The 26483-nt window shown below is 44.2% G+C and overlaps 1 protein-coding gene and 1 pseudogene across 3 annotated transcripts in view; both read left to right on the plus strand.

Annotated features, from left to right (window-relative positions):
- The first annotated feature begins 387 nt into the window (after positions 1-387).
- Positions 388-6145, plus strand: LOC119976056 (annotated as a pseudogene).
- An 18015-nt stretch (positions 6146-24160) lies between these two features.
- Positions 24161-26483, plus strand: part of LOC119976775 (membrane-spanning 4-domains subfamily A member 12-like) — a 42152-nt gene continuing 39829 nt past the window's right edge. For all 3 annotated transcript variants that reach the window (XM_038817533.1, XM_038817536.1, XM_038817542.1), the window contains exon 1: positions 24161-24288. In XM_038817533.1, the coding sequence (XP_038673461.1) occupies positions 24252-24288 (37 nt within the window). In that variant the 5' untranslated portion in view covers positions 24161-24251. The remainder of the gene's footprint in view (positions 24289-26483) is intronic.

Consider the following 26483-nt stretch of genomic DNA (forward strand, 5'->3'; position numbering starts at 1 on the left):
GAGTCAAGATGATTCAAAATATGTTTTTACTGCAATGCAACTGTTAACATTTTCAATCAATAAACATTATACTGTATTTGTGTACATGGGCATCTCTCTCTCTCTCCCTCTCTCTCTCTATACATACATTCAGTTACAAGGACATACATTCGTGTATCGCTAAGCCACTGGAATTTCACTCCTCGCAGACATGCCATTTATTCTTGTCCCTCTGATTCGAAATGGGAGAGGAATGATTTCTGGTCGTTACTCACTAAATATGTTCCCTCTTTGTTATGTTTTATTGGAAACAATTGCGTCCTAACTATACTATGCAACAAGCGATGGAACAATTTCTTGAATGTCTGAGTGTCGTGTTTTGTTTCTATATTCCACAGTTTTCATTTGTCAAACTTTCGGTTGATGCAGACTATGATATTCGCTATTGAAGAAATAAACCAGAGCAAAACTCTCCTTCAGAATTTCAAACTGGGATATAAGATCTATGATGACTGCTCGTCCCCCACTATTGCGTCAAAGGCAGCGCTCGCTTTGGTCAATGGAGAACAAGCGGTAATTAATTACCCTCGGTGCAAAGGTTCCTCTGATGTGGCAGCCATTATTGGTTGAGATATGTCCACGGCCTCCATAGCTGCTGCAAGATCAGTCGGCTCTTTCGGAATTCCGATGGTAACGTGTGAAATATTTTTGTTCAACCAGTTTTTAAGTAGCTTCGGTTTTAAAGTTTATCAGTGCACTGGAAGCTCAATCACACACACGGCAACATTACATAAAACCCACCCATGTCTGAGGCCAGGCAGAGTCTGAGTAGGTGCGGAATCTACAGAGATTGTAAAATCGACATAAGCGTTAGTATAGCCGTTCGATGCTGTAGAAATCGCACGTTTTTGAAATCCATTTCCAATGGCGGTGAAGGGAGTGGATGTTGAAGGTGATGAATGGGGTGTGAACCCAAACGGGGCTGCTTTGTTCTGGGTGGTGATCAGTTTCTTACGCTTTCGAGAACCACTCATCCAGGCAAGTGGAAAGTATTCCATCACACTCCTAGCAGATTTTTCAAAACGCATTAAAATTTAGAGTACCCAATGCTTTTTTAATTCCAATTGGGGGGTAATTTAGAGTGGCCAACTCTGTGCATCATTTTGGGTTGTGGGGGGGGGGGGGGGGGGTGGTGGTGGTGAGACCCGCGCAGAAACGGGGAAAATGTCCAAACTCCACACAGACAGTGACCCGGGGCTGGGATCGACATGTGCCGCACTAGTGCTAACTACTGCGCCACCGTGCAGCCCAAATGCCTTGAAGATAATAGACATGTTTTGGGGAGTCAGGACAGTTTCTTGGAGCAGAAATTCCAGCTGCTGAGTACTGCTGCCTCCACAGTATTTATGTGGTTAGTCCAGTTCAGCTTCTGGCCAATAGCAGCCTCCAGGATGCTGTTTATATACAAGTGTCACCGAAAAGCTTGCCAAAAATCAAACTAAATAGATTGAAAGAATTAAAAATACGCTGAACACAAGTTTACATTTATTCACACTTTCTCTTACACAGATTAGTTACTTCTCTACCTGCTCCTGTCTCAGCAATAAACAAGAATACCCCACGTTTTTTAGAACGATACCAAGTGACGACTATCAGTCCAAACTTCTCGCTGAACTCGTGAAAAGTTTCGGCTGGAACTGGATTGGGACAGTCAGGAGCAACACCGATTACGGGAATTTTGGAATGCGGGCCTTTATCAAAGAGGCGGAAAGATTTGGGGTTTGCATTGCGTACTCTGAAGTGTTTTACCGGACCGACCCTGCAGAGAAGGTCAGCAAAATAGTGCGTGTGATCAAAAAGGCGACGACAACGGTGGTGGTCGGCTTCCTCCATCCGCGAGAGATGCGACTGTTACTTAAGGAATCTTTGCGTCAAAATGTAACTGGGATCCAATGGATCGGAAGCGAAGGCTGAGTTACTGAAGATATAGTTTCACCCGAAGAGAGGGCAAGATTTCTGGTTGGGACAATTGGCTTGGCCACCCCGAGGACAGAAATTCCCGGACTCAGAGATTACCTTCTTAAAATTCACCCCTCTCTGTTCCCTGAGAATATCTTCGTGAAGCAATTTTGGGAAGCTGCCTTTACGTGCTCGTTCGTGGCCGGTAATAGGACAGAGCAAATTACTCCTGCATTTGAAGTGCGGCAATGCACAGGGAAGGAACGGTTGGAAGAAATAGAAACTGCCTATCTGCCAGCGCTAATGGACGGAAGTTCCTATCACGTTTACAAAGCTGTCTACGCTGTCGCACATGCTCTAGACGACTTGCTTTCCTGCAAAGAAGGCAATGGACCCTTTATGAATAATACATGCGCTCAAATTTCAAATTTTCAGCCCCGTCAGGTATGCACATATTATTTGACGCGATCTATCCCCGATAAACCCCGTGTATAATGTGGACAAATGTGATCATGTTCTGCATTGTGACTGTCGGTTTTGATTTAGTATCAATGAATCTTAATGCATTCAACCACGCACATCTTGTCCATGCTATACTTAAATACTTACACTACTTGCATTATTCTTTCTTAGCTACTCCATTATCTACACTCAGTAAATTTCACAGATCGGACCGGGAAAATCGTGTATTTCGATGAAAATGGTGATCCAGTCCCAGCGTATGAATTGATCAATTTGCAAATGACTTTGAAAGGTACAGTTGAAGTTGTAAACATTGGATATTATGATGGTACAGCTCCTTTAGGACAGGAATTCGACCTGAATATCGGGGATATCATGTGGAGCAGTGCTGAGAATCAGGTATGTTCCTTAACACACCAATTCACGTCTCATGTAAAACTGTGAGCTTCAGCCAAACAGCATTGAAAGCAGCTACATATATGTATTTTTATGAATGTTTTGAACTTTGATGTCACTGACAAGATTGGTATTTATTATCCACCTTAATTTTTCTTGTTTAATATAAACGATAATAATAATATTTATTATTGGCACAAATCCGCTTACATGAACGCTGCAATGAAGTTACAGTGGAAATCTCCTAATCGCCACATTCCGGCGCCTGTTCGGGTGATTCAGAAATTCACCTAACAGCACATCGGTCGGGACTTGTGGGATGAAACCGGAGCAGCCGGAGGAAACCCACGCAGACACGGGGACAACGTGCAGATTCCACACAGACAGTGACCCAAACGGATATCGAACCTGGGACCCTGGCGCTGTGAAGCAACAGTGCTAAACACCGTCCCGCCATAACGACTTTCGAAGCCATTTAAGAGGCAGTTTTCTCCCCTTTTTCGTTTGTCTACCTCTTTTACTGCGATTCATAGCCGTATAGCTTCCCAGTAACTGCTCAAGTGCATTTCCATTCACTGCTAACCTTGTTGTAGAAACAAATCTGTCTGCAACATGTATCCACGGGTTCCTCAGCTGTCCCTAGTTTTGTTTCATTAAGCGAGTAGCGACCTTCCATTAGTGAGAGGTGATAAGAAGCGGGAAATTTTGAACAGTGTGCAGTTATTTTCTATAGGAAAGAAAAGGATGATGGTTGTCCTGATGGATCTTGTTTAATATTATGGAAGGCTCGATACAGTAGAAATAGATAAGATTGCTCCTTGTGTGGGAAGAGCACAATTAGAGTCCGGAAGATATCGGCGTTAAATTACCCAGACAACGCTTGGACTATGTAAAACACAAGTGGGAATGGGATTGAATGGCAAGGATGCATTAAATGGGAAGCAGGATAAACACACGATGAATAAACCAACAGAATATTTGAACAAGAGCTGATGGAAGCAGGATCCTGTGGAACTTTAGCATCCTTACGGACCTTTGGGCCAAAATGTATGCTTCTGTGCTTTGCATTTTATGTAAATCTGTATAAAACCTGCCATGAAAACATTGCTATTATTTATTTCGATTTGTTTAATTCCCAATGGGCATGACTGGACCAGTCATAATAATTGTGAACCATATGCAATAGTCTTATTCAATGAAGTAATCAGAGCTATCAGCCGATAGCTACCTCAGTTAGCTTGAAAGACAAACTGCAGCTGCCTTGAATGTAAACGCTGAAGTAAATTGTATCAATAGGCTCAGCATCTCCCCTCTCGAGCTTCATACCCCACAGGTTATCTGCTAGTTTTCACTGAACTCCACTGATTCTAAACTATGCTGATAACTATCAGTTTTGTTTTATTTCTTAACAAATTGTTTCTCACCAACAGTGTCTCAATATTGGAGAAAACTGGAAGTTGATCATTTTGTAATTTAACAGAAAACCTCTTTTCTGTTCCTGTGACAATTTTCTCCTTCTCAGCATGAACTTTTAAGTTGGCAATTCCGCAGGAAGAGTGTTAGGTAAAGGAATTCCATCGGCAATTTAAAGTGGAAGCAGAAAATGCTCGGGGAAACCATAAGACATAGGGGCAGAATTGGACCACTCGGCCATTCTAGTCTGCTCAGCCATTCAATCGTGGCTGATATTTTCTCATCCCCATTCTCCTACCTTCTCCCCATGGCCCCGATCCCCTTATTAGTCAAAAACCTATCTATCTCTGTCTTAAGGACACTCAGTGATTTGGCCTCCACAGCCTTCTGCGGCAAAGAGTTCCACAGATTCACCACTCTCTGGCTGAAGAAATTCTTCCGCATCTCTGTTTTAAAGGATCGTCCCTTTAGTCTGAGATTGTGTCGCCTGCTTCCTCAATACTACCTATCTCTCTACAGATCTGTGTATCACCTGCAAATTCAGCAACAGTGCATTCAGTTGCTTCTTCCAGATCATTGATGTATATGGTGAAAAGCTGTAGTCACAGCACAGACCCCTGAGGCACACCACTGGTCACCGGCTGCCATCCTGAAAAAGGCCCCTTTATCCCCACTCTCTGCCTCCTGCCATTCAGCCAATCCATGTCAATGCCAGGATCTTACCCTGAACGTACAGGAGGAAGAGTAATCGGTGACAAAGCGATGCGCCCAGTGCTCCTTCTGGACACTATCGATCCCATGTGACGTAGAAGTAAGCATGTTTTCTTTTTCTTTAGATTCCACACGCCATTTGCACAGAACCCTGCCCACCTGGGACAAGAAAGGTTAACAGGAAAGGGCAACCAATCTGTTGTTTTGACTGCGCCCAATGCGCTGATGGCGAGATTAGCAACACCACAGGTGTGTAGAAATATTTTTCACCATTTACTGCGCAGTTCTGTGGCCGTGAGCACTTTTATTCAAAGTCTTTTATGTTTCAGGTTCCGCAGACTGCCTGAAGTGTCCTTTGGAATACTGGTCCAATCAACAAAAAGATCGGTGCGTTCTGAAGAAAATTGAATTTCTTTCCTTTGGAGAGATTTTGGGGTATGTGTTAGTGGCGCTTGCTTTAGTGGGAGTGGGTTTTACACTGGCCACAGCTGCCATATTCTTCCAGTATCGAGAAACTCCTATCGTTAGAGCGAACAATTCCGAGTTAAGTTTCCTCCTTCTCCTCGGACTAATGCTTTGCTTCCTGTGCTCACTGACGTTCATCGGGGAGCCAACCGGATGGTCTTGCAAGTTGCGCCGGACTGCGTTTGGTATTGTATTTGTTCTGTCTATTTCCTGTATTTTGGGGAAAACTATTCTCGTTGTCATAGCTTTTAAAGCAACTCTTCCCAGTAACAATTTGATGAGCTGGTTTGGGCCAATGCAACAGAGATTAGGCGTGTTCGTCCTTACATTTCTTCAAGCTTTGATCTGTACTATCTGGTTATCGGTATCACCCCCCTATCCACTGAAAAACATGACTTATTATAGAGATATCATTATTTTGGAATGTGACGTGGGTTCTTTAAAAGCCTTTTATTTTGTGTCGTGCTATATTGGCCTTCTATCCACTGTATGTTTTGTGCTTGCCTTTCTTGCCCGGAAACTTCCAGATAACTTCAACGACGCGAAGTATATAACCTTCAGTATGCTGATCTTCTGCGCTGTTTGGATAACTTTTATCCCAGCTTATGTAAGCTCTCCTGGAAAGTACACTGTGGCTGTAGAAGTATTTGCCATCTGGGCATCAAGCTTTGGTTTGCTTGTCTGTATTTTTGCTCCTAAATGTTACATTATCTTGCTGAAACCGGAGGATAATACGAAGAAAAATATGATGGGAAAGTGACTTCACAATCCCCCCGAACCTTTAGCTGTTTTTCACGTATTATGCCCCATCTGTAACATCAATATGTATAATCCTTGCTTAATTAATGTAGCTTGCACTCAATTTCGGTGTAAAATGTCTGAGATATGAATGTGCAAGATTCAATATTGTCATTAAATCCATATTCAATTATGTGGAATGTATCATAGAGCAAGTGTGCAACCCCAAACGTGTATAAATGGACTGCAAAGTTATCGTTACTTGCATATGATTAAATAAAACCATAGACCAAAACACATAGGAGCAGAATTAGGCTTCTTGACCCATCGGGTCTTCTCTGCCATTCAATCATGGCTGATATTTTTCTCATCCCCATTCTCCTGCCTTCGCCCCATAACCCATGATCTCCTTATTAATCATGAAGCTATCTATCTCTGTATTAAATACACTCAGTGATTTGGCCTCCACAGCCTTCCGCGACAAGGTGTTCCACAGATTGACCACCCTCTGGCTGGAGAATTTCCTCCTCATCTTTGTTTTAATGGGTCGTCCCTTCAGTCTGAGATTATGTCCCCTGGTTCTAGTTTTCCCTACAAGTGGAAACATCCTCTCCACGTCCACTCTATCCAGGTCTCGGAGTATCTGAGTAATCGGAGTAAGTTTCAACAAGATCTCCCTTCATAGGGCAGCACGGTGGCAGTGGTTAGGGCTGCTGCCTCACGGCGCCGAGGTCCCAGGTTCGATCCCGTCTCTGGGTCACTGTCCATGTGGAGTTTGCACATTCTCCTCGTGTTTGCGTGGGTTTCGTCCCCACAACCCAAAAGATGTTCAGGGTAGGTGGATTGGCCATGCTAAATTGCCCCTTAATTTGAAAAAATGAATTGAATACTCTAAATTTTGAAAAAAAAACATGCCCCTTCATCCTTCTAAACTCCAACGAGTACAGACCCAGAGTCATCACCCATTCCTCAAACGACAAGCTCTTCATTCCAGGGATCATTCTTGTGAGAGTCGTCTGGACTCTTTCCAAGGCCAGCACATCCTTCCTTCGATAAGGGTCTGAACTCTGCTCACGATGCTCCAAATGTGGTCTGACCAGAGCCTTACATAGCCTCAGAAGTACATCCCTGGTCTTGTATTCTAGCCCTCTTGGCAAGATTCCAACATTGCATTTGCCTTCTTAGCTGCTAAATGAACGTGCACGTTAACCCTCAGAGAATCATGAACAAGGACTCCCAAGTCTCCTTTTGCTTCTGATTTCCTCAGCATTTCCCCATTTAAAATATAATCTATGCCTAAGTTCCTCCTTCCAAAATGCATAACCTCACACTTTCCACAACGTATTTAATTTGTCACTTCATTGCCCAGTGTGCAAATCCTTCTGCAACCCCCTTGCTTCCTCCATATACCTGTCCCTCGACAGATCTTTGTATCATCTGCAAACTTAGTAACAGTGACTTCAGTTCCTTCTTCCAGATCATTAATGTATATTGTGAAAAGTTGTGGTCCCAGCACAGACCCCTGAGGCACACCAGTAGTCACCGGCTGCCATCCTGAAAAAGAACCCTTTATCCGCACTCTCTGCCTTCTACCAGTCAGCCACTCCTCTCTCCATGCCAGAATTTACCCTTAACACCATGGGCTGTTAAGTTATTTAACAATCTCCTGTGGGGCACCTTGTCAAAGGCCTTTTGGAAATCTAAATAAATCACGTCCACTGGTTCTCCTTTGTCTAACTTCCTTGTTACCTCCTCAAAGAACTCTAACAGATTTGTCGGATATGACCTACTGTTTGTATTTTACCATGCACTTCCAAGTAGTCCACCACCTTGTCTTTAATAACGGACTCTAAAATCTTACGAATTACCTAAGTCAGGCTGACAGGCTTATAATTTCCCGTCTTCTGCCTTCCTCCCTTCTTAAACAGTGGTGTTACATTAGCCACTTTCCAGTCCTCTGAGACCGTTCCTTCCCCCAGTGATTCCTGAAAGATCACAACCAATGCCTTCACAATCTGCTCAGCTATCTCTTTTAGGACCCTGGGGTGTAGTCCATCCGGTCCAGGTGGCTTATCCGCCTTCAGACCTTAACATTCCCCAGAACCTTCTCCTTAGTAATGGTCACTTCACTCATCTCTGCCCCCTGATTCTTCTGGAGCTCTGGCATCCCACTGGTGTCTTCCACCGTGTAGACAGATGCAAAGTATTCAGTTCGTCTGCCATGTCTTTGTTTCCTATTATTACTTTTTCCAGTGGTCCAATGTCTACTTTTGCCTCTGTCTTATCTTTTATATATTAAAATAAACTCTTCCTATCCACTTTTATATCACTAGCTAGCTTGCACAATTTAATCTTCTCTCCCCTTATTGCTTTTTTAATTGTCCTCTGCTCGCTTTTAAAGGATTCACAATCCTCTGGCTTCCCACTAATCCTTGCCACTTTGTATGCCTTTTGTTTTGCTTTTATGCTGTCCTTGACTTCTCTCGTCAACCATGGATGCCTTGTCCTGCCCTCAGCGTGTTTCCTCCTCCTTGGGATGAATTTCTGCTGCGCGTCCCGAATAACCCCCAAAATATCTTGCTGCCAAGCTGTGCACTTCCAGCAAGCTGATATTCCTCTCGAGATAATACCGATTTTCGCTCAACTCCGTACAAATGATATTCCTGAAAACAGAGACATGTCAAAGCATTCATTTTTCACTCCTCAGGCCACTTTGCAAGAATGCCACCATCAGGAGGAAGCATCAGTTTATGCTGTAAGAGAATAGAGTAATGTTCGTTGGCAAGTTGATTATAATTGGGAGAGGCGTTGCCATTGAAAATCAGCATCAGTTGATGCAATCTCTGTCATGTCGCGTCTACCAATCAGACGACACTTGCCAACCAACCATCACTCTCTCTCAGGCAGAATAAATTGTTGTTTCCCCCTTACATAGTGTTCTTGTGACGTGTCCTGATCAGTGCAAGCTGCACAGCTTCGACGCGTCTCTTTTTTCCGCAGCACTCAAATACTGTTTGCAAAGAAACATTCCGTGCAAAGAGAGATTTCCCTCTTAGTTAGCTCATTCCGAATTTAGGACTGTTTGAAACTCAACGGTTCTTCATTTATGTATTTCGAGGAACTTAGTGAGAACGTGTTTTGCTCATCTATTGAGAAATTCTTCATAGTTCGCCAGTCACAAGTTAATAAAATGAATTTCCGGGATTCTATGAAATGCCCTACTCCGTACAAAAGCAAAATACTACACATGCTGAAGTCAGAAATATACGCAAAATTGTACTGTAAACATTGCAGATCAGGCAGCATCTGTATGTGCGGAGCGGAGAAAGGCAAACGGTTCAGGACGTTGAACTGCAACATCCGATTCTCTCTCATAGATATCAGTTAATCTGCAGAGCATTTATGTATTTTCCTGATTTTATTTCATCGTTCCTTGAAACAAAGTCAGGTTGGCTCCGCTGTTCCTCTCTGTGGCCTTTAAGTCCTAGTAGTTGTTGTTTAAATCCCACTGTTGACCTGACACGTATTTCAACTTGCCAAGCCCATGCTGGACGGAGTGGGTGCTGCGTATTTAATGGTACGGTCCCAAATCGGCCCAATCTGTTTAAGAAAACACGGAATATCTCCTTCAGCTAGTAGAAAGGCGAACTGGCAGCTACAATTCATACCCTGCAATCATATTGCCCTTTGTGCCATTTTGTCCCTGCAACAGTGCCCACAGTGCTCTACTGGCTGATACAGCCAGGGGGCGCACTGTATATGGAGCCGGATTCACAGATACAACTTGTTGCGTGAAATTGACGCAGAAGAGTGATTGGTCGGTGCTGAGGAGAGATTGACAAAGATGTCACGCACACAAGAGAAAGGGAGTGTTAATGGTGGCGTTAAGGATTAAGGAATGTACTAATAGCAGCATAAAGATAAATGAACAGAAAGTGTTACCACGAGAACACAGGTTAGTGCCCAGTGAAAGCAAAACTAAAACATAAGTGACAGATGGCCGAATGGGGGATGGCCGGGGTGGGGGGCCGGAAAGGCAAACAAAAACAAAAGGGAGTCATAATGGAGGGGAATATTCACCGTCTGAAGTTGGTAAACTCAATGTTGCTCCCAGAAGGCTGGAATGTGCCTTTGCGCCTCCCCCCCCCCCCCTCCACGCACACACACACATTTATCTAACCTTCACCTCCGCTTCTGGATGTCTCTTTTTCTTCAAACGAATGCTTCCCCACCTCACACTGCCATGCGCATGTTATCAAAGCTCAGTGCCAATCCTTCCCCTACTTGTTTATTATTCTCCCCGTCATTCTTCGCGCCTCTCTCCCTCCACTACATTGTCACTTTTTGTAGATCACTCCTGCTGGCTTTCATACCGCCGTTTTTTTTCTTGCAAATAAATCTTGCTTCTACCCCCCCCCCCCCCCCCCGCTCCCAAAACTCCACAGTAACTTCTTGCACCTACCTGTGCGCTGTTCTTCATTTCTTTTTGTTTCTGCCTGCTTCAGGAATGGACCCAACATTATCCCCGACCATCACCACCCTTGTTACAACTATTGCTGTTCTCATTGGCAGCCGGTCCATGATCAGCTTATGAGCCAGTTGCAATCATTTTTTCCAAGCAAAATATTTATTTTGGGCTCGAATGAATACTTTGCACCTTAGCTGCCAACTCAGCCCCCTCACTGAGCCTCGACATAGCGGCATCTGATATTGGTCACCTATTTCACACTGAAAGGAACTTGAAGCCTCATTTTTCATCTACTCCCGGCACCATTGGCTTTATTTTCGGCAACGTCAATTTAAACCTTAAATCATCCTCACGTCTACCACCAGCGCTGTAAACACTTTCCGTCACCGTGGAACTCCTGGAATTCTGAATTTCCTGTCTTCTCAAACACTGGGTACGCATGGACACAGCACCTTGGAAATATTAAATATTACAGAACAGAAGGAGGTTATTCGGTCCATTGTACTTTGCTAGTCTTTCTTGTCGACCTGTTTATTCAAATTAATTCCTGCCTCATTTCTCCACGTCTGATTGTTTGTTTATTTTAATTTCAACATCATTTATGTGCTTCAGCATTCAAGATCACGATGGAATCTTCTTGGATGATTATTTTCGCTAGAGCAGACCAGATCTTCCAATTGAAAAATAAAATAAAGTCCATTTAACATTGCTTGTTTCCTCTTTGTCTTTCGTGGATATAAATACTTGGCAAATCATCTCTAAACACATTTTCGTCCAGTGAGCCAGATTCCGTTTCCCTCTGAAAGATAAAGTTGAATAATTGCCACATAAAGACGTATGCTTAATAAAACAGAGACAATTAACTAGATTTTAATGGTTGTCTTTAAGGTGAAAAAAGAAGTGGAGAGCTGCAGAGTGTCGCAGATGGAATTCCATTGAGCGGAAGGCACAATATTAATAGTGCTGGATGAAAATCGAAGGAACCAGAATTGGAGGAGTGCAGATATTTTGGAAAGTTGTCGGTCTGGAGGAGGCAACAGGGCTTTGGAAGACCAAGAGTGTGGACTGATTTGAATAGAAAGATGACCATTATAAAATCGTGTTGCCTCAGCCCGGAGGCGATGTGATTAAGAGAGCTGATGGGCGGTGGGAGTTCGCATGATTTAGAAAGTGGGCAGCAGATGTGAATTTGATTTTGATAACGGGAGGTCAACCACAGAATATAATAGAACAGGTAAATTCAAAGCTACCAAAGGCATTAAAGATCTGTTCATTAGCAGATGAGCCCAGACTAGAGCTGATTTGAGCAAATGTATGCAGTCATAGAGTTGCAGAGGACCTTGAAACAGAAAAAACCCTTTGCCCCAATTCATCTGCATTGGTCAAAAAGAACCACCAAATCATTCCAATCCCATTTTCCAGCACTTGGCCCACAGCCCTGTATGACATAGCATTACAAGTGTACATCTGATCACTTCTTAAATGTTTTCATGTTTCATTTCATGAGTGTCCCTGCCTCCATTGCCCTTTCCACAGTGACTTCCAGACTCCCACCACCCCGTTGGTGAAAGGAAATTCCTCACATCCCTTCTCAGCCTCCTGCCCCTTATCTTAAATCAATGATCCCTTCACCAAGGGAAAAGGTTGCTTCCTGTCGACTCTATCGATGCCCCTTATAATGTTAGATAGATAGAGAAATACAGCACAGAACAGGCCCTTCGGCCCACGATGTTGTGCCGAACGTTTGTCCTAGGTTAATCGTAGAATTTTGGACACTAAGGGCAATTTATCATGACCAATCCACCCAACCTGCACATCTTTGGACTGTGGGAGGAAACCAGAGTACCCGGAGGAAACCTACGCACACACGGGGAGGATGTGCAGACTCCACACAGACAGTGACCCAAGTCGAAATCGAACTTGGGACCCTGGAGCTGTGAAGCAATTGTGCTATCCACAATGGTACCGTGCTGCCCTTAAGAAGAAATTAATCTACACTCCATTATTCTACCCTAATCCATGTACCAATCCAATAGCCGCTTGAAGGTCCCTAAAGTTTCCGACTCAACTACTTCCACAGGCAGTGCATTCCATGACCCCACTACTCTCTGGGTAAAGAACCTACCACTGACATCCCCCCCTATATCTTCCACCATTTACCTTAAATTTATGTCCCCTTGTAATGGTTTGTTCCACCCGGGAAAAAAGTATCTGACTGTCTACTCTATTCCCCTGATCATCTTATAAACCTCTATCAAGTTGCCCCTCATCCTTCTCCGTTCTAATGAGAAAAGGCCTAGCACCCTCAACCTTTCCTCGTAAGACCTACTCTGCATTCCAGGCATCATCCTGGTAAATCTCCTTTGCACCTTTTGCAAAGCTTCCACATCCTTCCTAAAATGAGGTGACCACAACTGCACACAGTACTCCAAATGTGGCCTGACCAAGGTTTTGTACAGCATCATCATCACCTCACGGCTCTTAAATTCAATCCCTCTGCTAATGAATGCTAGCACACCATAGGCCTTCTTCACAGCTCTATCCACTTGAGTGGCAACTTTCAAAGATCTATGAACATAGACCCCAAGATCTCTCTGCTCTCTACATTGCCAAGAACCCTACCGTTAACCCTGCATTCCGCATTCATATTTGTCCTTCCAAAATGGACAACCTCACACTTGTCAGGGTTAAACTCCATCTGCCACTTCTCAGCCCAGCTCTGCATCCTATCTATGTCTCTTTGAAGCCGACAACAGCCCTCCTAACTATCCACAACTCCACCAATCTTCGTATCATCTGCAAATTTACTGACCCACCCTTCAACTCCCTCATCCAAGTCGTTAATGAAAATTACAAACAGCAGAGGACCCAGAACTGATCCCTGCGATACACCACTGGTAACTGGGCTCCAGGCTCAATATTTGCCATCCACCACCACTCTCTGTCTTCTATCGGTTAGCCAGTTCATTATCCAACTGGCCAAATTTCCCACTATCCCATGCCTCCTTACTTTCTGCATAAGCCTATCATGGGGAACCTTATCACATGCCTTACTAAAATTCATGTACACTACATCCACTGCTTTACCTTCATCCACGTGCTTGGTCACCTCCTCAAAGAGGTCAATAAGACTTGTAAGGCACGACCTACCCCTCACAAATCCGTGCTGACTATCCTTAATCAAGCAGTGTCTTTCCAGATGCTCAGAAATCCTATCCCTCAGTACCCTTTCCATTACTTTGCCTTCACCGAAGTAAGACTAACTGGCCTGTAATTCCCAGGGTTATCCCTATTTCCTTTTTTGAACAGGGGCACGACATTCGCCACTCTCCAATCCTTTGGTACCACCCCTGTTGACAGTGAGGACGAAAAGATCATTGCCAACGGCTCTGCAATTTCATTTCTTGCTTCCCATAGAATCCTTGGGTATATCCCGTCAGGCCCGGGGGACTTGTCTATCCTCAAGTTTTTCAAAACGCACAGCACATCTTCCTTCCTAACAAGTATCTCCTCGAGCTTACCAGTCTGTTTCACACTGTCCTCTCCAACAATATCGCCCCTCTCGTTTGTAAATACTGAAGAAAAATACTTGTTCAAAATCTCTCCTATATCTTCAGACTCAATACATAATCTCCCGCTACTGTCTTTGATTGGATCTACCCTCGCTCTAGTCATTCTCATATTTCTCACATATGTGTAAAAGGCCTTGGGGTTTTCCTTGATCCTACCCGCCAAAGATTTTTCATGCCCTCTCTTAGCTCTCCTAATCCCTTTCTTCAGTTCCCTCCTGGCTATCTTGTATCCCTCCCTGTCTGAACCTTAGCCTTACATAAGTCTCCTTCTTCTTCTTAACAAGACATTCAACCTCTCTTCTCAACCATGGTTCTCTCAATCGACCATCTTTCCCCTGCCTGACAGGGACATACATTTCAAAGACACGCAGTACCTGTTCTTTGAACAAGTTCCACATTTCACTTGTGTCCTTCCCTGACAGCCTATGTTCCCAACTTATGCACTTCAATTCTTGTCTGACAGCATTGTATTTACCCTTCCCCCAAATGTAAACCTTGCCCTGTTGCACGCACCTATCCCTCTCCATTACTAAAGTGAAAGTCACAGAATTGTGGTCACTACCTCCAAAATGCTCCCCCACTAACAAATCTATCACCTGCCCTGGTTCATTACCAAGTACCAAATCTAATATGGCCTCCCCTCTGGTCGGACAATCTACATACTGTGTTAGAAAAGCTTCCTGGACACACTGCACAAACACTACCCTATCCAAACTATTTAATCTAAAGAGTTTCCACTCAATGTTTGGGAGGTTGAAGTCACCCATGACTACTACCCTGTGACTTCTGCACCTTTCCAAAATATGTTTCCCAATCTGTTCCCCCACATCTCTGCTGCTATTGGGGGGCCTATAGAAAACTCCCAACAAGGTGACTGCTCCTTTCCTATTTCTAACTTCAACCCATATTACCTCAGTAGGCAGATCCCCATCGAATAGCCTTTCTGCAGCTGTTATACTATCTCTAATTAGCAATGCCATCCCCCCACCTCTTTTACCATCCTCCCTAATCTTGTTGAAACATCTATAACCAGGGACCTCCAACAACCATTTCTGCCCCTCTTCTATCCAAGTTTCCGTGATGGCCACCACATTGTAGTCCCAAGTACCGATCCATGCCTTAAGTCCAACCACCTTATCCCTGATGCTTCTTGCATTGAAGTATACACACTCCAACCCATCTCCTTGCCTGCAAGTACTTTCCTTTGTCAGTGTTACCTTCCCCACTGCATCATTACGTGCTTTGGCATCCTGAATATCGGCTTCCTTAGTTGCTGGACTACAAATCCGGTTCCCATTCCCCTGCCAAATATACGTCTCATTCTTGTCCCCTCAGTCTCCTCTGCTGCAAGGAAAACAACCAATCGCTCTTCATAGCTAAATCTCCCCAGCCCAGGTAACACCCCAGTAAACCTCCTCAATACCCTTTCCAGTGTTATCGCATCCCTCTAATAATGTAGATTCCAGAACAGTGCACAATAGCACCAAAGTTTTATCCAGCGTAACCTCCCGGCGCTGATACTCGACGCCTCGGCTAATAAATACAAGGAGAGCATGTGCCTTCATAACTACTTCATCCACCTGCCCAACTACCTTAAGGGACCCGTCTAAATGCACACCAATACCCCTCTAAACCTCGGTGTTTCCCACGCTCCTGCCATTTAACATGCTTTCCCTTGGCGTGTTTGTGCAGCCCAAGTGCATCGCCTCACACTTATCCAAAATAAATTCGATTTGCCACTGACCAGTCCCTCTAACCAGCCCATCAATACCCTTCTGTAATCTAAGGCTATCTTAAGAACATTAGAACTAGGAGCAGGAGTAGGCCAGAGTGGGGGGTGGGTGAGGGACAGACGGAAAGGCAAACAAAAACAAAAGGGAGTCATAATAGAGGGGAATATTCACCGTCTGAAGTTGGTAAATTCAATGTTGCTCCCAGAAGGCTGGAATGTGCCCCCCCCCCCCCCCCCCCCACACACACACACATTTATCTAATTGTCCTTCACCTCCGCTTCTGGGTGTCTCTTTTTTTTTTCAAAAGAATGCTTCCCCACCTCACACTGCCATGTGCATGTTATCAAAGCTCAGTGCCAATCCTTCCCCTACTTGTTTATTATTCTCCCCGCCATTCTTCGCGCCTCTCTCCCTCCACTACGTTGTCACTTTTTATGGATCACTCCTGCTGGTTTTCATATCACCGTTTGATTTACCGCAAAAAAATCTTGCTTCTAAGCATCACCCCCGCCATCCCAAAACTCCACAGTAACTTCTTGCACCTACCTGTGCGCTGTTCTTCATTTCTTTTTGTTTCTGCCTGCTTGCCAGCTCTCGGTAACAACATCTACACCCGGCCGTCATACCTTCAGGAATGGACCCAACATTATCCCCGACCATCACCACTCTTGTTACAACTATTGCTGTTCTAATTGCCAATGATGTTGGAAACAACCTCCCAGTTACTATCCTATCTATTCCCTTCATAATTTTATATGTTTCTATAAGACCCTCCCTCATTTTTCTAAATATAACTGTAGTCCGAGACAATTAAGTATCTCCTCATAAACTAATCCTGTGGACTCTGGAATGAACCGAGTGAATCTCCTCTGCACACCCTCCAGTGGCAGTACATCGTTTCTCAAGTAAGGGGACCAGAACTGTACACAGTACTCCAGGTTTGGCTTCACCAGCAGCTTGGACAGCTGCAACATAACCTCCCAGCTTTTAAACTCCTTCCTGCTATCAATGAAGGACAAAATTCCATTACTTCCTGCACCTGCATACCAGTTTTCATGATTCATGCAAAATGACACCCAGGTCCATCTGCACAGCTGTAAGCTTCAATTCTTTTAACCATTTAAAATTATCGTTCATTTTTCTATTATTCGGACAAAAATGGGTGACCTTACATTTACCAACATTGAACTCCATCTGCCAATTAAATGAAAATTAGTATTAACCCGATCAGTCCATAAGAGGGTCGTTTAGGAGCCTGGTAACTACGGGAAATATGAGGTTCGGAAATGTTTTCCTGTAGTATAAAATAAAATTGCATCTATAGTGTATATGGAACACAATAACAGCTGTTTGTGAAACTTACAGCTACCCACCGACATTTGTGGGCAGTTATCGAAAAAAAATCTATTCTTAAAGGTACACAGCCAATGCGCAGAGTGGACAGGGGAAGGTCTTAATCCATTTTATTGCTTAATCCAAAAAAAAAATCAAATTGAAATAAATTCATGATCTTCAGAAGAGAGATTTACAAGATCTTGCACATCGGTCGAAGGGAATTGGAGCGCTTTTTCAAATGGCACTGGTTTCGCCCCGAAAGGCGTGTTTGGACAATCTGAATTCTCTCACAATGTACCCGAACCGGCGCCAGAATGTGGCGACTGTGGGATTTTCACAGTAACTTAATTGCAGTGTTAACGTAAGACTACATTAACGATCAATTTTAGCAACGGCATTGCATCGGCATTGGAAGTTGCTTTCCGATTTATTCTTCAATAATTGTAGGTGCCCCGAGCCGCATTATGTTTAGTGCAGGATCTGAGCATTGTTTTATTGACTTTAGTGTGGAAAAGTAGAAGTTTTAGGCGTGCAAGGATATTTGAAAAGTTAAGTGGGCATTAATCTATTTTTTGCTTTTGCGTAAACATGTATCACAATTAAATATAATTGTCTAATTTGCTTAATCTGAATCAGTAAGTAGAAACCGTGAAGAATATTAATTGGAGAGTCAGGATCATTCAGAATACGTTTTTGCTGTAATACAACTGATGATATTTTCAATTTATAAACATTATATATGTGTATATGTCTCTCTCTCTCTCAAATCAATTGCATCTTAACTATACTATGCAATAAGCGATTGAACAATGATTTGAATGTCTGAGTATCGTGTTTTGTTTCTATATGCCACAGTTTTCACCTGTCCAGCTGCCGGTTGATGCAGACCATGATATTCGCTGTTGAAGAAATAAACCAGAGCCAAACTCTCCTTCAGAATTTCAAATATAAAATCTACGATGACTGCGCGTCCCCCACTATTGCGTCAAAAACAGCGCTCGCTTTGGTCAATGGAGAACAAGCGGTAATTAATTACCCTCGGTGCAAAGGTTCCTCTGATGTGGCAGCCATTATTGGTTGTGATATGTCCACGGCCTCCATAGCTGCTGCAAGATCAGTCGGCTCTTTCGAAATTCCGATGGTAACGTGTGAAATGTTTTTATTGAACCAGATTTTAATGCCTTCGGTTTTAAAGTTTAGCAGCACACTGGAAACTCAATCACACACACAGCAACATTAAATAAAACACTCCTGTGTCGGAGGTGAAGCCAAGTCTGAGTACTTGCGGAATGGACAGAGGTTGTAAAATGGACATCAGCAGCTCCAATGCCCCCAGAGTCCTCAGCAGTGAAAATTTTATCCCACAGTCGGAAATGTTTAAATGAAAGATTAAACGTTGTTCTACTAGTCACAATTACGTTTTGCGCGTTGAACATTATAATTATTTAATGTAAATATTATAATTATTTATTTGAGAAATTATTTTTCGTTCGGTACCTCATTCGACGCACCTTTTATTGCTCTTGAGAAGGTGGCGGTGAGCTGCTGTCTTGAACCGCTGCATCCATGTGACGCAGGTGAAGCCACAGTGCTGTTAGGGCGGACGCACCGAGAATTTGACCCATGGACAGTGAACGGACAGCCATTATGTTGTTTGGCTTGGTGAGAAATTACACATGTTGGTGTTCACACGCATCTGCGCCCTTTGTCCTTCTCGGTGGTAGAGGTCGTCTATTTGGAAGGTGTTGTGGAAGGAGCCTTGGTGAGCTTCTGCCGTGCATCTTTTAGGTGGTAAGGATTGGTGCCACTGTGTGTCGGTTGTGAGGGGAATAATGTTGAAGGTGTTGAATGGTAGGTGAATGATGCGGGGCTGCTTTGTTCTGGATAGTGACCAACTTCTTACACCACATCCATTGCGCCTAACCATTGCGCCGCCGTGCCGCCCATTTATCAGCCTTTTGAGTGGCATCTTATGGAACCCGTTTTGGAAATTCAGCTACATGTACTGTTTCCCCTCTATATAACCTGCTTGTTCCTGTCTTAAACAATTCGAATACCTTATAGTCGCTTCATAATCCCATGAAACCAAACTGACTCTGCTTGAATATTTGATGTATTGGTAAATGCTCTGCTATTGTATCCTTCATAATGGACTCTAATATTTTACCAAATACAGATAACTGGACTACATACCTGTTTTATCTCCATCCATTAGTAAATATTGTTTGTTAACCCCCCTGGGCTTTTCCAGAATTTATCGATTCTTGGAAGATTACTAGCGGTGCACCCATTATCTATGCAGCTGCTTCCTTTAATATCCCGGGATACAACCCAGCAGGTCCAAGGGACTTATTGGCCTTTAATCCCATTAGTTAGAACATAGAACATAGAACAGTACAGCACAGAACAGGCCCTTCGGCCCTCAATGTTGTGCCGAGCCATGATCACCCTACTCAACCCACATATCCACCCTATACCCGTAACCCATCAACCCCCCCCCCCCTTAACCTTACTTTTATTAGGACACTACGGGCAATTTAGCATGGCCAATCCACCTAACCCGCACATCTTTGGACTGTGGGAGGAAACCGGAGCACCCGGAGGAAACCCACGCACACAGGGGGAGGACGTGCAGACTCCACACAGACAGTGACCCAGCCGGGAATCGAACCTGGGACCCTGGAGCTGTGAAGCATTTATGCTAACCACCATGCTACCCTGCTGCCCCCAGTTCCTCTCATACGTTTTCCTCTGGTGACAGTAATTATACTTATTGGAGGTTGGAGGTTTTGTCCGACTCTACTTCAAATCGGGGTAACGGAGCATTCGCATCCACCTTGGTGGACAGATGTGATTGCATCTTAAGAGCTCACCGCCTCCAAGTGCAGCGCTCTGTTAGCACCGCACAAGAATTCCCCCTGCTCAGAAACAAGCCTTTGGCAAAACATGTGTTTTTGTTTTATTTTAATATTGGTGTGCTTCCGTCTGCAGCGATACACCGGAGAAGCACACATCATTTCAAATGCAGCAGTTCCAAGACTGCAAAACAATTCTGGGTGATAAACTCCGACCAGTGACCCAATTGTTTTCTGCTCTGTTTCCTGTGAGTGGACACACGGCCTGGCATCGGCTGTAGTTTTAATTTGGTTCGACAAATGTAAAAGGAGGCATAACAAGTGAGAAACCCGTTTTTCGTTTCACACCCAATTTATTTCTCTTGACACATCGTACACAAAATCTCAAAGTCAAAGTCTATCTCATTGTCTATATTACGGTCAACAAAATCTCCTCTACCTGGTTCAATGCGGAGAGTGAAGTCCTGTGTGTGCGTGTTGGCCTGAGTGTCTCCGGAATGAGAGAGGGAATGGTCCTGAGCGGCGACTCCCCTTCACATTGTGATGAAACGTCAGCACCGCGTTCTCGTTCCGTTCGGATTACCCCAGCAAACAGGATTGTCTGGACAAGGACAGGATAAAGGGCCAGTAGAATGAAACAGTGCATCCTAGCGGGAGTTAGATCAAAACAAGTGACCATATTCGACACAGGGAATGTCCAAATAGAAAAAAAAATCCAAGTCGCACTCAGAGCTTCGGTGCGAAAGGGAATGTTGCCCCATCACATCTTACCCCAGTATCACTACAGGTTTGTGAACCGAGGCAAATGTAAACATTCAAATTATTGCAGGCATGATGTGGAGATGCTGGCGCTGGACTGGGGTGGGCACAGTAAGAAGTCTGACAACACCGGGTTAAAGCCCAACAGGTTTATTTAAAATCGCTTTCGGAGCGCTGCTCCTTCACCAGGTGAAGTGGAGGCAGGTTCACAATCACAGCACATAGAGGAGAGACACAATTGTGTGGTTTGCAATAGACCTGTTGGACTTTAACCTGGTGTTGTGAAACTTCTTACTGTTCAAATTACGGAGCAGAGGTAACGCTTCAGCCGTGACATTTCATCAGAATTTTCATCAGTGTTCTATCAAATGTAGCGACCTGAAATCCACAGGCTCTGCCGAATCTACTGAGTATTTTCAGCATTGTCGATGTTTTTTTTTTCAGGTTTCCAGCATCTGAAATTAAGGAATTTGGGCGGCGAGGTTACCCACTCTCCCGTCCATCCCGATGAACAGAATTCGCTTTCATTTCTTCCTGCCGTCAACTGAAACTGGTCTTTCCGTTTGAGATCTTTAAGACGCACGTTATAAGACGCATTTACTCTTGATGCGGAATTATACGGAAGGTTTCTTTGAGCAGATGTAAAATCCAGTTGCCTCAGAGAAACAACCTGGAAAGTGCTAAAATAACCTGGAAAAAGGAAAGGTGAATGGAATTTCCACCGAGTAGGACAGGTTTGAGAATTTGGAGGTTATTGTGAGGTTGGGGCACTATTTATACATTCAGCAACTCACCAGGTTTGGGTCAGAATTCAAACCTGTTTTGGTCACGCAGCACAGAACAGTCTGTTATTTCCATATACCGAGTGTGGTTTAAAAGGATCGCCTCACACATCAACTTGCATCAACGACTTCTGCCACTTCCTCACGGACAGTTTCAGTATCAACCAGTCCGGGCTGAAAAAGAACACGTGGCTTTGATCAATGTAAGATTTTATATTCATCTCTCATTGGTGAAATATATTTCTTTGGTTGCTTTGATCTATAATTTACCTTAAAATTAATTGCTCGGGAGATATGCATTTTTCTTTATCCTTTCAGGAGACGCACTGCTAGGTCAATAATGTCATTGTCCATCCCGAAAGCACAGTGGTTAGCACTGTTGCTTTACAGCGCCAGGGTCCCTAGTTCGATTCCCAGCTTGAGTCAGTGTCTGTGCAGAGTCTGCACGTTCTACCTGCATTGCAGTGGGTTTCCTCCGGGTGCTCCGGTTTCCTCCCAGAAATCCCGAAAGACATGTTGTTCGCTAATTCGGACATGCTAAATTCTCCCTCTGGTTCCCGAACAGGCGCCGGAATGTGACAAGAGGCTTTTCACCGTAACATCATTGCAGTGTTAATGTAAGCCTACTTGTGACAATAAGGATTATTCTTATTATTATTGCCCCAGCGCTGGCGGTGAACCTTCATAGAACCCTCAAGCCACGTTGTTTACTTACACCCAAAATGTTATTCGACAGTTCCATGATTTGGACCCAGCGACAGTGAATATAATTCTAAGTCAGGATGCTGCTTGTTTGCAATGGAAAGTGCCCGGTCTTGTTCACATGCATCTGTTGTCCTTGCATGTCTGGGTGGTATAGGTGTCGGGTTTCTAGGTTGCTTTCGAAGGAGCCTTGGTGAACTGCAGCGAGGTGAACAGGTGGCAACCAAGCAAGCTGTTCAATTGTGTCAAACTTCTTGAATGTTATTGGAGCTGCATTCATCCAGGCAAGTGGAAAGCATTCGAGTACACTAGTGAATTGACCCGTGTAGATAGAATCATAGAATGTACAGTGCAGAAGGAGGCCATTCAGCCCACCTAGTGTCTGCATTGTCCCTTGGAAAGAGCACCCCACTTAAACCCACACCTCAACCCTACACACGTAACCCGGTAACTCCATCCAACATATTTGGACACAAGGTGCTCCGGTTTCCTCCCACAAGGCCTGAACGACATGCTGTTAGGTGAATTGGACATTCGGAATTCTCTCTCAGTGTACCCGAACAGGTGCCGGAGTGTGGCGACTAGGGGATTTTCACACTAATTTCAATGCAGTGTTTTTAGTAATAAGCCTGCTTGTGATACTAATGGAGAATTCACAGAAGCTGACCTGTTCTTAATAGCCACACCACGCATATACATAGCTGGCCCAGTTCAATTTCTGATCAATTTCTGATCATGCGTAGGAGGTTCAATGATAGTATTGCCATTGAATGTGAAGGGCAAAGTGTCTCATTCTCTCCTTTTCAAATGGTTATTTTCTGGCACTTCTGCAGCATGAATGCTACTTGCTGTTTCTCAGTCCATGTCAGAATGTTGACCCTGTCTTGCTGCGTGAGGGATGAACTGCATAAGTGCTTCAGGAGCCCTGAATGTTCAACACGAACATTGTACAATCCTCATTGAAAACCCCACTTCTGACCATATGATGGTGGGGTCTTTGATGAAGCAGCTGAAAATGCTTGTGCCTGGGACCGTTCAATGTAGGACTCTACTGGGAGTGAAATCGTTGGCTTCCAAAACAAAACAATATTCACCGGTATTACTCCAACTAGTGCCGGATGCACCCCCCACGCCCGTTCCGACTGAGCCCCCTTGCTCCGTCTCGAAACAGTGCCATCTACATTGACTCCAGTAAGAAGTCTTACAAAACCAGGTTAAAGTCCAACATGTTTGTTTCAGACACTAGCTTTCGGAGTACTGCTCCTTCCTCAGGTGAATGAAGAGGCATGTTCCAGAAACATATATATAGACAAATTCAATTTTTCTACATATATGTTTCTGGAACATACCTCTTCATTCACCCGAGGAAGGAGGAGTGCTCCGAAAGCTAGTGTTTGAAACAAACATGTTGGACTTTAACCTGGTGTTGTAAGACTTCTTACTGTGCTCACCTCAGTCCAACGCCGGCATCTCCACATCATGACTACATTGACCCAGTTTCGCTGGGGATCCTTGATGCCACATTCCTTTAAATGCGATCTTGATGTCATGGGCGTCTTGATGACATCTCGTTTCTCCATGTTTGGAACAAGGCTAAAATGACATCAGGAGCTGAGTAATCCTGGAGCAACTCAAACTGAGCGTTAGTCAGCAGGTTGTTTCTGAATAAGTGCCACTTGGCAGCACTGTCGATGGTGCCCTCGCTAACATGAAGGGGTTTTTAAATCCATTAATGAACATGAGCATGGGAGTTTCCTGTGGGCGGAATATGTACTGTGCATTTAGATGCGATTCAGAGTGTTCATTAATTTGCCATTACTCCGACTGAATCAGAAAGCCGGAGGTGAGGGTTTTGCCGTGGACAACTGGCATTACATTTGTTGCACAAAACAACAAATACAACAGCCTGTCACTAGTCTCATATGTCACTTTGTGGATTCCGTGGTCTTTTAACATCTGGTGAGTTTAAATATTTCTGTCTTTGAGCTACAAAGTGAATACATTCACGTTATTTGAATGAGACCTTCGCTTTCTCAGAATCAAGATCCTTCAAATATTAGATTTCCTGTCACTTTATGCGACATCACTTGTGTTATTGCATCTTATTAAACAGGTTCACCTGGTTGACTGTACCTAAGAGCGGACAGGGCAATGTTAAAAAATGTCTGGCCTCCAGTACAGCACGTATTAAACTCAGTAAATGTTACTCGGGTATAACTAAGGAGAACTGTCTGCTTGTAGCCAACTTTTAAGGATGTTATTCATGGAATTACATTGCAAAGTTTCTATTAAGCTCTTAACTATCTGCGCTGTCATTTGTAGCACTTGCTCAGTAGACTATATTTTAAATCAGGTGCTCATTCCCCTTTTCCTGGCAATGCACATGTTGCTGTGATTTCCTTATTCCCGTTTAAAGGTGAAATGAAATGAAAATCGCTTATTGTCACGAGTAGGCTTCAAATGAAGTTACTGTGAAAAGCCCCTAGTCGCCACATTCCGGCGCCTGTTTGGGGAGGCTGGTACGGGTAATATGGGTTCAGCAATAGTATTTGCATCGGACGCTTGAAGTACCATGTTACTTGAATTAAACATTTTTCCGTTGCCACAGTGATAAATGTTAAAAATGTTTAAGTTGTTCATAGATACGTGACGCATCATTTTGGATTGGATTGGATTGGATTGGATTTGTTTATTGTCACGTGTACCAAGGTACAGTGAAAAGTATTTTTCTGCAAGCAGCTCAACAGATCATTCAGTACATGGGAAGAAAAGGGAATTGAACAGAATTCAAGAAAATACATGAGAATACATAATAGGGCAACACAAGATATACAATGTAATTACATAAGCATTGGCATCGGATGAAGCAGACAGGGTGTAGTGTTAATGAGGACAGTCCATAAAAGGGTCATTTAGGAGTCTGGTGACAGTGGGGAAGAAGCTGTTTTTGAGTCTGTTCGTCCGTGTTCTCAGACTTCTGAATCTCCTGCCCGATGGAAGAAGTTGGAAAAGTGAGTAAGCCGGGTGGGAGGGATCCTTGATTATGCTGCCTGCTTTCCCCCGGCAGCGGGAGGTGTAGATGGAATCAATGGATGGGAGGCAGGTTCGTGTGATGGACTGGGCGGTATTCACGACTCTCTGAAGTTCCTTGCGGTCCTGGGCCGAGCAGTTGCCATACCAGGCTGTGATGCAGCCCGAGAGGATGCTCTCTATAGTGCATCTGTAAAAGTTGGTAAGGGTTAATGTGTACATGCCAAATTTCCTTAGTTTCCTGAGGAAGTAAAGGCGCTATTGTGCTTTCTTGGTGATAGCGTCTACATGAGTGGACCAGGATAGATTTTTGGTGATGTGCACCCCTAGGAATTTGAAACTGCTCACCATCTCTACCTCGGCTCCGTTGATGCTGACAGGGGTGTGTACAGTACTATGCTTCCTGAAGTCGATGACCAGCTCTTTAGTTTTGCTGGCATTAAGGGAGAGATTGTTGTCGTTGCACCACTCCACTAAGTTCTCTATCTCCCTCCTGTATTCAGACTCGTCGTTGTTCGAGATCCGGCCCACTATGGTCGTATCATCAGCAAACTTGTAGATGGAGTTGGAACCAAGTTTTGCCATGCAGTCGTGTGTGTACAGGGAGTAGAGTAGGGGGCTAAGTACGCAGCCTTGCGGGGCACCAGTGTTGAGGACTATTGTGGAGGAGGTGTTGGTGTTCATTCTTACTGACTGTGGTCTGTTGGTCAGAAAGTCAAGGATCCAGTTGCAGAGTGGAGAGCCAAGTCCTAGGTTTTGGAGCTTTGATATGAGCTTGGCTGGGATTATGGTGTTGAAGGCGGAGCTGTAGTCAATAAATAAGAGTCTGATGTAGGAGTCCTGGTTTTCGAGATGCTCTAGGGATGAGTGTAGGGCCAGGGAAATGGCGTCTGATGTGGACCGGTTGCGACGGTATGCGAATTGAAGTGGGTCAAGGTGTTCCGGGAGTATGGAGGTGATGCGCTTCATGATCAGCCTCTCAAAGCACTTCATTACAACTGACGTCAGGGCCACCGGGCGGTAGTCATTGAGGCACGTTGCCTGGTTCTTCTTTGGTACCGGTATGATGGTGGTCTTCTTGAAGCAGGTGGGGACCTCGGAGTGGAGTAGGGATAGGTTAAAGA

Source organism: Scyliorhinus canicula, chromosome 13 (genome assembly GCF_902713615.1).
Source record: "Scyliorhinus canicula chromosome 13, sScyCan1.1, whole genome shotgun sequence".
NCBI classification, from domain to species: Eukaryota; Metazoa; Chordata; class Chondrichthyes; order Carcharhiniformes; family Scyliorhinidae; genus Scyliorhinus; species Scyliorhinus canicula.